Source organism: Ochlerotatus camptorhynchus, unplaced genomic scaffold (genome assembly GCF_037179485.1).
Source record: "Ochlerotatus camptorhynchus isolate MF236.1 unplaced genomic scaffold, CSIRO-AGI_Acam_v1.1 ptg000021l, whole genome shotgun sequence".
Classification (NCBI taxonomy): Eukaryota; Metazoa; Arthropoda; class Insecta; order Diptera; family Culicidae; genus Ochlerotatus; species Ochlerotatus camptorhynchus.
The window spans coordinates 630,321-644,505 of NW_027040513.1; the positions used below are offsets into that span (position 1 = coordinate 630,321).

Consider the following 14,185-nt stretch of genomic DNA (forward strand, 5'->3'; position numbering starts at 1 on the left):
TAATGAACCAAACGCCATTACTTTCTTCTTGATTTTAGCTTCCATTCGCCAGCCATTGACGATTTTGCTTAAAGGGTGCGTTTTGCACCATCCTACCCTATCTATAGAACGGACAGATTGCCGGGGGTCCACGGTATTTCAAAATCTCAAAATTTCAAGGGGTTTTCCACACTTGTATGCCAAGCGCTATGGCTGAACTCCGGAATTTCTTTAGTCTATTTCGATTCATGAAATCTCAATTCTATGTATGTATTCCTTTTTATTCGTATGGTTGGGTTTACTGGTACATATATGTAAATAAAGTCAAAAATAATACATTCATTCCATTCCGCGCGTGCCGGAAATAGAGAGTAAAATGATTTAACAAAAGAAACATTGAGTTTTCAAAATATCTGTTCAATATGCGCAGAAAGACACTTGTTTCGCGCTTCGTGTTGTATTCATTTGATGACAATCCTTTGGTATGGTTATACGAACTAATCGTTATTTATGTGGATAGATATTTTCTTTCGACGATGAACTGTGTGCAAACATTCAAATTTTATTTAGGATCATGGACTAGTTGTGTCTGCATACATTGTTCGACGTTGTTTTACATGGAATATGAAACACACAAAATGGTAATAGGTAGTTGTTTTCGAGTTCATAATTTGGTTCGAGCTAAGCTAGCTGCCACGGTTTAATATTTTTTTGGAAGTGAAAGTGTCAATTAGGCACTTTCTTTCACTTTTGTTTTCCAAATTTTGTTCGGCTTCTTAGGACTAATAATTGCAGTTGTGGTTAGAAATCCTTATTTTTAAGGTTGGTAAAAATAAACACTCCACTAATAGGTATTTTTACACCAAATCGAATTTATCAATCTCGCCCTTGCGGGGACGGAGTGTCCAACTTGCGGCGGTTGTTCCTCCGGCCTATCAAAATGACAACGTCGCCAGTTTTGATCGATTTGAACACATTGATCGCCTCCTGATGGGACAGACCCTGGAATGCTTTCCCGTTGACCGAGAGGATTTCGTCTCCCTCCTGGAGGCTTCCCTTCTCCGCTGCCTGACCGTTCGGGTAGATCGTTTTGACATAGATGCCCATGGATCCTTTCGGTGAGTCCTTACCGCCTACAATCGAAAATCCAAGCGCTTTGGCGCCATTACCTTTGACAAAGCGGGCCTGGAACGATAAAAAAAATGTGGTTTTAGAAATCCGATGTCAACTAAACCACATGACTGGCGTTACTTGTCGAATGGTGAATGCATTGGGGCCACTTCGTGGTAGTGTGCAGAACTTGCTTTCCTCGATTTCCTCATCTTCGAGGTCATCTTCGTCGCCGTGGCCATTCTGCTGTTGGGCATCCTGAACCTTGATAAAGGTGACCGATGTGGGCTTCGAGAGTCCACTGGTCGAAACGGACGATTTGTGTGAGCTGTCGGAAATCTGAAACAGAAGAGTTGAATTAATGATTATTAGTTAAGGTACTTTCTACTGGCTTTCTCGATAAAATCAAAAAAATTAACTTTATTTTCACCAATTTTCACATTCCAATTAAACGGAACATTGCCTATACCCAATTTGCATTCCTAAATCATTTGAACCTCCGCATATCATTTATCCATTGTTAAGTCTCTAATCAAGCGATGAAACCGTTAAAATTGGCCACTCTCTCTACTAGCTAGCTACCAGCAAACAAACAGTTCACCGAAACAAACATAACTCCAGAGAGCCAAAGGTGCTACCGCACTGAATGGGAAGTAGGAGTAGGGCACCGCCGTCGCGGACAGCGGGTGCGAAACCGTTAAATTATTATGTATATTCTAATTGTTTTTCCATTCCTTCTGCATAGGTACATACACATTAGCACACTACTGACTGAGTGACTGACTAACTGGTTGGCGTTGTTCGTGCAAATTCCTTCCTAAGTCAGTCACCACACTCCACAACTATAGAATCTCATGGAGATCACGAGAATTGCTGACTCCGATAATAATGGTGGTATATCATAAGTAGCACTTTGACTCGTTATCCATACCCGACTTGACGGGGGAAATGTTGTGCAGGGAACAATAATGCAAATTACACCTCATGCATAGTGTCAGTGGTATTTGCTCTGTATGCAAATTTTTCGAAGGCACGTGCCTCCGGAATTTGGACCTCAGATAGCCAAGTCAGTAAAGGTACGATATTATCAAGCCGGAAGTGGCCGGTTCGATTCTCGGTTTCCGGTCGAGGAATCTTTCGGAACAGACAAACAGACATAACACTATCGCAAGTTGTTCATCGCACAAGCATTTAACGGCGTTTACACACTACTGCCCACAACAGTGTACTCAACAGATGCACGTAATGTTTTAGCGACGAAGTTTCACAGTGAGAAATATTCAATGTGTTATGTCTGTTAGTCTGTGCTTTCGGGTTGGACATTTTCTCGCCTTCCCTGCTCTCAAGCTCTCAATAATTGATAGCTTGAGAGCAGGGAAATCGAGAAAATGTCCGACCCAAAACGACTGATGAAGTGCTCAAATAATACTAAGTTGAGGGCTGGTGTAAAGTCCCACTAGAGACTTAACTCGAGACGTAATAAAGCCAAACAAGCAGAAGTTACTTATTCTGCATTAATTACGAGGAGGATGACACTATCTTCGATGCAGGAAAGATTTAATTTTGCTGTGCTGTGCCTATTCTGATAGATAGATAGATAGATAGATAGATAGATAGATAGATAGATAGATAGATAGATAGATAGATAGATAGATAGATAGATAGATAGATAGATAGATAGATAGATAGATAGATAGATAGATAGATAGATAGATAGATAGATAGATAGATAGATAGATAGATAGATAGATAGATAGATAGATAGATAGATAGATAGATAGATAGATAGATAGATAGATAGATAGATAGATAGATAGATAGATAGATAGATAGATAGATAGATAGATAGATAGATAGATAGATAGATAGATAGATAGATAGATAGATAGATAGATAGATAGATAGATAGATAGATAGATAGATAGATAGATAGATAGATAGATAGATAGATAGATAGATAGATAGATAGATAGATAGATAGATAGATAGATAGATAGATAGATAGATAGATAGATAGATAGATAGATAGATAGATAGATAGATAGATAGATAGATAGATAGATAGATAGATAGATAGATAGATAGATAGATAGATAGATAGATAGATAGATAGATAGATAGATAGATAGATAGATAGATAGATAGATAGATAGATAGATAGATAGATAGATAGATAGATAGATAGATAGATAGATAGATAGATAGATAGATAGATAGATAGATAGATAGATAGATAGATAGATAGATAGATAGATAGATAGATAGATAGATAGATAGATAGATAGATAGATAGATAGATAGATAGATAGATAGATAGATAGATAGATAGATAGATAGATAGATAGATAGATAGATAGATAGATAGATAGATAGATAGATAGATAGATAGATAGATAGATAGATAGATAGATAGATAGATAGATAGATAGATAGATAGATAGATAGATAGATAGATAGATAGATAGATAGATAGATAGATAGATAGATAGATAGATAGATAGATAGATAGATAGATAGATAGATAGATAGATAGATAGATAGATAGATAGATAGATAGATAGATAGATAGATAGATAGATAGATAGATAGATAGATAGATAGATAGATAGATAGATAGATAGATAGATAGATAGATAGATAGATAGATAGATAGATAGACGGATAGACGGATAGAAGGTTAATGAAGATTTCCTGCAAAAAGATGAAGTATGATACAAATTGATGCGAAACATGAAAGTAGATTTTTCGTAGATTAATTTTCGAGCAGCTAGTATTGAGATTTAGATGTGTCACACTACCTGATTAATTACGCCACGCGAAATTTATGTAAAATGTATCCCCTCAGCCCTTGTGCCCGATTTTCTTATACCTAATGCATTAGGGTGGTTCAAAATATCGATTTTGCTTCACCAATCTCAATCGATTTCAAATCAGGTTCTGACAATTCTCCCGAGGGGCGCGCAATTGCCTTTTTGACTGCGTTGGATTTAAAAATACAAGGTGTTCAACTATGTCATTAAGTAATGAAAAAACAGTGTCACTATTGTCGCTAGAGTTGGAAACTGAAATAACCCACTCGAGACAATCGATTTCACTCTCGATCTGTACGTTAAACATAATGTCGCATATAGTGCGGTGTATTCGTTGAATAATGCACACAAGATGCGACGGACGTTATGTTTAACATACAGAAAGAGAATAAAATCGATTGTCACGAGTGCGTAATGTGCATGATAGAGGGTGCTAGCAAATATATTATATTAACAATGGCATGAATGGCTTTTCCAAATATTGCAATGGCGACCAGCAAAATATTGCTGCACGCACCTTCTAGCGTTGAAAAAGGTCAGCAACAATCATTCAATTACAATCAAGGGGTGCGAATATAACACTTATTACAAAAGTAAGAGTCACATTATTTTCATTAATTACATTGTGTATATTACTTTAAAATCTGTCTGACATGTCACTGTGGGCATCAAATAAAATAATATGCTGAAATACATGCATTTGAAATATTAAACAAATTTTCATTTGGTTTACCCCTCGTGACGATAAACAAATACATTGGTAGCCTTTTTGGCCACAGAGGTGCTTTCATCGATAAAAATTTGGTTGGCCAGTTAAGCGAAAGAGTGGATCATATTGTTAATATAATATATTTGGTGTAATATTCAACATTTTTTTCTGTACTCTTTAGATTAGTATGTAGTGTCAATTTTGTCAACCCCTCCGCGAATTAGATCATTAAATAATTTCATAAAATCGTAATTCCAAATCATTTTCATGCATCTTCAAGATGGGTGTTTAAGGTATACTTTGGTCCAATTGATGAATTTACGCAAAACTGCACCACCCAAGTAACCAACAAGCCCGTTAATCGCCCATTTTGGTATATAAGGCTGCTATACGACTGATATAAAGTTCGGAAATCCTATATCTACCTTATATCGCAAAAAGGGCGATTATCGTGTAGTTACCGGGCTTGGTGGTTACTTGGGCAGTGCATGCGACACCTAGGTTTGAAATACAAAACAACAAAAGTGATGATGTACTAAAAAATATTTCATACGATTTGACAGGTAGCAAAACGTCATTATCCTTTTCTCATCATTTCCATCTGCTGGTCAACCGTAACGTAAATTCATCAATAAGACCACTGAAAAAGTGCATGGGTTTTGTAGAACTTTAGAAAATAATTTCAAAAAAGGGACTGACAAAATCGGGTCATTACTGTATATGTCTCCAGTGGGATGCCTTGGTTCCCTTATCATTATCAAGAGCTGACATATACTAATATAAGCAGAAAAAAACTGACATCACTGATAAGTTCAAAATATACTGGCTTGCTTAACGCTTCAGTGGCGCCATCATGACAAATGCAAGCATATTCCCAACTAAAGCCTTATTTGCGAAGAATGTGATGGTGAATTTGATGTCTGTTTGTCTGTGATACGGTGATAAGGAAGTGATACTCATAATAAGGGTCGTGATTGCCGTACAAATGAAATTGGAATCACTTAATTGTGACGACAAATGACAAGTTTTCAACGTAAAGTGACATCCGTTATAAGGCCCAATAGCAGTTTCAAAATGTGTAATTAGAACCTCAACTTTGAGTCTTCAAATTTTACATTCCCTTATATTCAAGCAATTCCTCGAGCAATTCCCTTCCGATTAAAAATGTTCGAATTTTAAGCTATGCTCGCAGAACAGGTTGACAGATGATGATATTAGCTTGTGCTTGAATTAACAGATTCAATGGAAGATGCATTTGCAGTTGCATTAATGTTATAATGTTACGCGTGAATTCTTCGATTCTCTCAATATTCCATTCAAAGTAAATTTTATAATACTAATAATAACTAACAAATTTAGGCATACATTTTGATTTCTTATTCACCTTTCATACATTCTGATAATTAAATACGAAGAGCAAAACGTGCTTAACATAATTTTCAATTATAATTCTGTTTTCGTTCACATCCACCAAATTAAATTCGTTATTTGTTTCGTTGAACCAGTTAGCATAAACAAAAATTCGTTTTATTGATAAATTCTCCGGTGCTTTGACAGCGGCGTGATCCAGGGTATAGATTTTTGCCCTGTCAACACCTCGGAAATATTGAAATCTGACTCTATTTCCAATCACGAACCGATCTTTGTATGTCAATTGGCACCAAAAGGCGAACCAAAAGGTGCCTTGCTAAATTGATTTTCTACGCAAAAGATGTGAATTGCCATAGTTCATTTTAGTAAACAAACCAACACCAACAATCAATACGAAACTAACGATTTTAAATTGGCTCACTACTTGATTAGCCTATTGGTGCCAAGCAAATCGATTAACTAGTGCTACACTATGTTTGTTTTGCTTCACTATGAAATTTTGACAGATAAAATGAGGGGTTCATGGATTTTCCTATGTTTCGAGGGGTGCATCGATTAGCTTGGAACCGAAGATAGTACCAGAGCTGAGCCAAAAAGTTGAGCACGTTTCTTCGGGACCTTCTGGTCTTAGAGTTTACCTCTATGCTAACACTTATTTCTTCTGTGAAACCTTTGCTTATCCGTCTTGCTGCTAGTCTCCCGAAATTCTCCCATGTTATTTTTAATGTGCTACACGATAGCTCATTATCTTTGTATGATGATCTTGAGTTCCTAGTTGTTTCTTATAAAACTGTAACACCAACGTGGAAAATTTTCTTAACGAGCATCACTCCATTTCCATATCGCATGTGCTCCATTTTGCTGCTCTCCTTTCACTTTTAAATTGTTGACTCCATGGTACCGGAAAAGATATAGATATGTGCATTATAAGCAATGCTGTGATATAAACACATCGGGATGGCCGTTTAGAGTGGATCTAACTAATATCTGGAAGCATTTACTTGTGTTTTATCTAAGACAACAAATCAAGAAGACTGGCAACTCTTCCATTTTCTCATACGAACGCTATGAGACAGGTACAATCGCGTTATTTTCCGCTCAAAGGTAAATGCTTCGAACGAATTTGATAGCACACTCAAAAAAATTCACACGTTTGATCGAAGTGTTTAAACACTTGATTTTTTAAATGCAGAATCACATTTACTTTAAGTGTATTTCACCTTGGTTCAATGTGTTATACACGTTAATTTATAGTGTTTCAAACTTTGAAATGTTGAAATTTTTTCACTATCTATTCAAGTGTATTGCACATTGAATCACGCTACTGTTCAAAACAGATGGATTTAAAGTGTTTTGCATTTCAATACGATGTGAATTGCTTGCTCAGAAAGGTAAACATCGAAAACAAGAGTTGTGACTTTTTCCTATCAACCCGCCTCATATATAAGAACAACCGTGGCACAGTGAGATCGAACGAAGACTCTGGCAGCAGCACACCCCAACAGTTCATGATCGAATCGAAAATCAGACCCATTAAAAATATATGTGAAAGCTCTGGCCTCTGGCAGTTTTGTTTATATATTTGTCGATTCATTTTTAGAGTCGGTAAAGTAGAAGTCGATAAAGTAGAATATTGAACTATGGTATACAAAGCTATTGATATCACCATATGAGGCACATAGAATCCAAGTGTGTCACAATTCAAATCCATAGTGTTCAGGCATGGTTCATAGCATAAGATTCACACATGAAATGGATGTGTTTCACAATAAGCGCAAAATTAAGTGTGAGACACATGATGATGGCGTGTGGAATTTTTTGAGTGCAGAGAAGAAGGGTTTTTGTATTTGCTCATTTTTCTATGCGTTGCTTCCAACTACACTCAAGCGCAGCGCTATTGTATCTGTCGCTTGGATTCTGGCAAAGCTGCCAGTCTTCTTGATATGATGCCTTCGATTTTATACAAATAGCACAGACAAACAGACATACCACTCGCAAGTTGTTCATCGAACAAGCATTTAACGGTCAATTTATAAGTATTGTAGTTGGTAGTAACGCCACCTGTGGCGCGCATTGTCAATTCCCTTGAGGTTGACGTTTACACACTACTGCCATCTGTTCAGCGTACTACCCACCACAGTGCACTCAACAGATGCAGGTTATGTTTTAGCGACGATGTTTTACAGTTAGAAATATTCAATGTCTGTTTGGTATATCAATGTTCCGTCATATCGAAAGCGCACCATTTCATTGCACATAACAACGACCAGTGTCATCACTTACGCGCCCTAACCCTCCTTCAGAATGGATGTATGGACCCAATATTACGGAAATTAACCATATGTCATAAATTCAAGATGCAGTTTTACCCTGAAATATATTGATGAATCATATCAGAAGTTTATCGACTCTGAAATTAATTAATAACTAATAAATACCTTGTAGTCTTATATCAAAAAATGGTCTTCATCAAAGTTGTAGCGGATAAAATTTCACATATGAGCAAATAGCAAGATTTTCTGTAGCTCATTATGGCAGAAGCACAGACAAACAGACGTAACTCTTTGAAAAACTTGTTCTTGAAAACATAGTATCTCAAAACATATAACCTCAGTAACGACATCTCTCTGGCTTCTCGCGGAAAACAAGCTTGCTCGCTAACTCGTAAACAATATTGCATAAAAGTTCTATAGGATGTATAGAAACGTCAAAGTGATCTGATGCCAGCGCTGCGGCGAGTAGTTCGCGGAACTGATAATATTCAAATCAACCGTTAAATGCATGAACGAAGATACACAATGAAGAGTTACGTCTGTTTGTCTGTGGCAGAAGGCTAGGACGTTGAGATCAAAAAGTTCACTTTTTCCATAGTAATTCCTATATAAACATCAAAGGGCTAGTACAGTATGCGCTTGCATTCAAATAAACTCACATCTACACATTACGAAAAAGTCATGTAAATTTCGGTTCCCTGAGACCGACACATGTAAGCGTAAGACGTAAGAATCAGTCGATAAAAACGAGAAAATCAATTCAATCAAACCAAGACCAACAATTGAAATGGCCTCAACTCCATTTTGTAAACAAACCTTGTATACCCCATTTTCTCGCGAACCGAAACCTACATTCGCAAACCTAAACCACAATCGGGTAGAGGAGAATTTCCCTCGGAATTTCCCCTACCTGTTCATTCTGTTGGTTTCCCTTGGCGGACTTCGGTTCACGAGAAAATGGCCTTACAAGGTTTGTTTACAAAATAGAGTTGAGGCCTTTTCAATTGTTGGTCTTGAAACGTTCTCTTCGTCGAGTTGCTTATGTTTCGGTTTGAGAACAATTAATTTTACATGAAATGTTTGCTTACGTTCCATGAATTACGTCCACTATGGATTACGTCTCGTGTAAAAGTAGTTATTTCTAAGTGTATAGGGAGAATAATCAGGATTAGAATTCATAAGAATCGATGGAGCTTGGTGGAGAAAAATCGATATTTTGAACCACACTAATTATGCATTGCTTGTCACAGAATCTAACACCTCCCCACCCTCCTTATAGCGTATCATAATATATGTTATAATGCGTATTAGATGTTACAATGGTAATTAGTACTTGTAAGTTACAAGAAGAGGTCGTGAAGTATGTGGTTGACACATAAAACCTGTCAATATTGAGCATTTCTAGCTCAAATCGTTAAAAAAAATGTCAATTTTGTCTCGACCCCTTCTGATTTTAATGAAACATTGCTCACGTGTTCGCTGCTACTAATGGTTGCATTTTTCATTTAAATATGATTTTTTCCTCCAGAGTAACTTTTGAAAAGGGCGTATAAAAAAATTGATTATTTTTTTTTCAAAAAATCATTACTTGAAAACTATTGATCTGATCAAAACGGCATATGAGAAGAAGTTTTAGGTAGTTAAATTATCTTTGCTGAAAAAAATACATTGAAAGAAAAAACTTCGTAAATTAGTATTTAAAAGACGTAAACGATGATTATCTCAAAACACCCCCCCTTCGATCTTTATAATTTTTTTTTTCAAGAAAATTGATGAAATACACTTAAATTTCATGAAAAGTGTATGCTGGTAACTTCCTTAAAAATAAATCTATAATTTTTTTAATTTTTGTTGATTTTTACAAGTTCATGAAAATGCATATTTTTTTGAAAAATAACAATTTATTTGGATTCTACGCATAATTTTCGATAACTTTGCGTATAAAAACTTTTTTCCTAAGTCCAGCCGTTCTCAAGTTAATGCAAATTAAAAAAATATAATTATAACAATTTTCAACATTTTAGGCCATTTTAAAATGTTCGTCGAGATGTCCAGCAACGAGATTTTATTTCATGATTGTATATTAAAAAACAAACAATTCATTCTCAGATATGGTAGCTGTCAGACTTACCCGTTTCTATCTAGAGGCAGCGGAAGAGAAGCACGTTGATGTGGTCAAATGAAAGATTTGTTGAGATAAAAAACAGTATATATTTATTATTTTATTTTACAACTCATATTATTTTAATACATTGAATAATTTGGGTGTATCGTTTGAATTAGAGAATATTTTTACTGCAATTTGGTTGTTTGAAACTGGAATATAGCAATGATATTTTCGAGTTCCAGGAATTGGTTTCACTTTCTTAAAAATTGGATCAAATTCCGTGTCAGCCTTTTTGTATTCTTCCGTAGAAACATAACAAAATGACATTTTTGTTTGAAGATCTTCTTTACGACTATTTGCCCAGTCGTACAGTTGTTTAGGGCTCGTTATAGGGTGCTCGTGTTGCTTAGCTAAACTTGCTCTGGTTGCCATTCTCTTAAGGGTACCGCCAATCACATCACAATGACCTTTGCCGTGTGAAGTTGCAAAAAAAATGCCATTCATTATGCTTATCTCTATATCCAAAAATGCTAGCAAATTTTTTTATGTTTTTGTATTGTGATGCTGCTCCATCTGACATAAAAATACACTTTTGGACTGTTATTTGCAACTTTAAAAATTCTAATAATTTTGAGATAAGCAACTGAACTGCTACTGTGTCATGCTTTGAAATTGATTTAGGTAGAGGTTTACAACACTTGAAATTGTTATCCATCGTAAAAAACTACTTGCTTTTTAACTTGAAACGCTAAGAGAGATGAACTGAATGGAACAGGTGAAGATCGTCCCAATATATATATATATGTAGCAGAATAATTACAATGTTGACATTATACCTATCTTCATTAGGTACAATTGATTATAGCAAACTTTTTTAGGTGTGAGTGTAAGAAGCCTCCACGGGGTGCTTTTTTTATGTAGTTGTGATATCGCGGGATGAGCTCTTAAGGCACAATATGGTATACGTCAGAGAAGTACCTAGATAATTTACCTCAATTACAGGTTTAATAACATATTTGTTTACCTGTTTATGTTTTGAGCCTCTGTTATGACATACACAATTCTATCCAGGTATACAACTAATAGAGAACAGAAAAAAGGCACATGAGTGGGTTTGTTGATTATTTGGGTATATTTGAGAGTATTTACTTATAAACTTGTTTCTTTTCCGCTGCGTCTAAATAGAAACGGGTAAGTCTGACAGCTACCATATTTGAGAATGAATTGTCTGTTTTTTAATATACAATCATGAAATAAAATCTCGTTGCTGGACATCTCGACGAACATTTTAAAATGGCCTAAAATGTTGAAAATTGTTATAATTATATTTTTTTAATTTGCATTAACTTGAGAACGGCTGGACTTAGGAAAAAAGTTTTTATACGCAAAGTTATCGAAAATTATGCGTAGAATCCAAATAAATTGTTATTTTTCAAAAAAATATGCATTTTCATGAACTTGTAAAAATCAACAAAAATTTAAAAAATTATAGATTTATTTTTAAGGAAGTTACCAGCATACACTTTTCACGAAATTTAAGTGTATTTCATCAATTTTCTTGAAAAAAAAAAATTATAAAGATCGAAGGGGGCGTGTTTTGAGATAATCATCGTTTTACATTTTTTAAATACTAATTTACTAAGTTTTTCTTTCAGTGTATTTTTTTCAGCAAAGATAATTTAACTACCTAAAACTTTTTCTCATATGCCATTTTGATCAGATCAATAGTTTTCAAGTTATGATTTTTTGAAAAAAAAATAATCAATTTTTTTATACGCCCTTTTCAAAAGTTACTCTGGAGGAAAAAATCATATTTAAATGAAAAATGCAACCATTAGTAGCAGCGAACACGTGAGAAATGTTTCATTCAAATCGGAAACACTCATGACCAACCGGTTTGCGTTTTGGGCTGGAAATGCTCTATTGCTTTCAGTGCATCACAATAAGCGATTTAACGATTCGTGAGCGCTCACTCTGAGTGAACGGTCGCGAATCATAAGCGAATGATTGTGACGCTCTGAAAGCGAAATTGACAGGTTTTATGAGTCAAACACATACTTTACATCCTCTTCTTGTTACTTACAAGCACAACATATCATTATATCGTCTAATGATTTCATAAAGCATCGTTTATAGCAAGTGAGTGGAAAAGCATTGTTTTATAGCAAGTGAGTGGAAGCAACCCTGCATCACGGCTTACTCCCGTTCATATAGTACGTTCAGACTACAGCGATATAACATGTTATAACGGTTGTCAAATAGTTGCAACACAGAAACCACCATCATGATAGCGCTATAACATGTTATAACCAACAATCAATACGAAACTACCGATTTCAAATTGGCTCACTAACTGACTAATTGGTCCCAAGCAAATCGACTAACGTACCCCATTCTAGTATGAATTCCAGTACTACACTATGTCTGTTTTGATTCGCTATGAAAGTTTGACAGATAAAATGAGGGGTTGGTGGATTTTCCTATGTTTCGAGGGGTGAATCGATTAGCTTGGGACCGAAGATATTACCAGAGCTGAGCCAAAAAGTTGAGCTCGTTTCTTCGGGACCTTCTGGTCTTAGAGTTACCTCTATGTTATAACTCTCTAGTCTGAACGTACTATAACACAACAGCAAAACTAAGGGCAAAATTTTGCACGGTTGAATCAAACGGAAAACTAATCCTGCGTTCAATGAACTCAATTAACCACTTCATTCGAGCAGTTAAAAGGACGTTTACTACCACTCGAATTTTGAAATGAAACATTATTTTGAGATTTTTTCTTCTAGAACCACGAGAAAAGTAGTCAACATTTGTGCGTTTCATAAAAAAAATAGAAATTAGTTGGTCCAGTTTTGTGAAATCACTGGTAGAAAGTCACGCCAAAACTGCTTGACAAAGTGATCAATTAATTGCTGATTTTACATTCATGGTAAGTGGATATGGGACTGGTGTGGAGTTCCTCAACCAGAAGTTTTATTCAGCACTGGCTTCAAAAATCTCAAAACGCACTTTTGCCCCACCTTACTAAATAACGCGTCGGAATTCTATAAGAAAAGATCATACCTTTGGTGCTAACCGCGCAGCATTCTGCCGAAAATGGGCAGATAAAACACTCCGACAAGGCGCTGAAAAGGGGGCGTTTGAACTGAAGTTCCAATTCAGCTACACAACAGCTACTCCGTCATTCTCCGACGGACTTGCGTTCCCGTCAATCAACAGTACACAGCTATGAGCTGCAGGATGGAAGAGCATAACAACGAGAACTGAAACATGAGCTAGCACAAAAGCAACACAGAGCAAATTTGCTCCGATAATGCCCAAATTCCACTTCTGCTTCACGCTAATTGACGGCTGGTTTTGTTCAAGGATCTTTCGCTCTCTACCTAGGATTTGATGATGCCCGGGATCGGAATCGTGCAGCGCATATCTGATTCTTCTTTCTTCATTTGTATTAAACCGTCGTAATTTGTTATTCGTTAACTAAGTAGTTGAAGACGTGTAATTGCTTCCTTATTGAAGGATGATTTGCAAAACCAGATCAACGAGCGACATGAATACAAATTGAACCAATCGAGTACCAGAAATCGCACGAATGTGGTACTGATGGAGCAGTTCCTATTTGACAGGTGATTGAACTCCCGTTGAACTCTGGCTGTAGGGCTGCTGAGGAAGATGTCGTAATTTGACGCAAACCACGTGCTTTGCCAGTCTGGTGCTAATGACGTCTTCCGCCAATTCCCAACTACATACACCACAGATGGAATTAATCAGCCGATGCCCTCTGATTTTCCGCCGTGAGATGACTAATGTCGAATAAACCATCAAA

At 36.1% G+C, this 14,185-nt stretch overlaps 1 protein-coding gene across 1 annotated transcript in view; it reads right to left on the reverse strand.

The window, feature by feature from the left end:
• Nucleotides 1-261: 261 nt before the first annotated feature.
• Nucleotides 262-14,185, reverse strand: part of LOC135703848 (regulating synaptic membrane exocytosis protein 2-like) — a 185,922-nt gene continuing 171,998 nt past the window's right edge. The window contains exons 4-5 of the mRNA XM_065225184.1: nt 1,231-1,428; nt 262-1,164 (exon numbers count right to left, since the gene is read on the reverse strand). Coding sequence (XP_065081256.1) covers nt 856-1,164; nt 1,231-1,428 — 507 coding nt within the window. The 3' untranslated portion in view covers nt 262-855. The remainder of the gene's footprint in view (nt 1,165-1,230; nt 1,429-14,185) is intronic.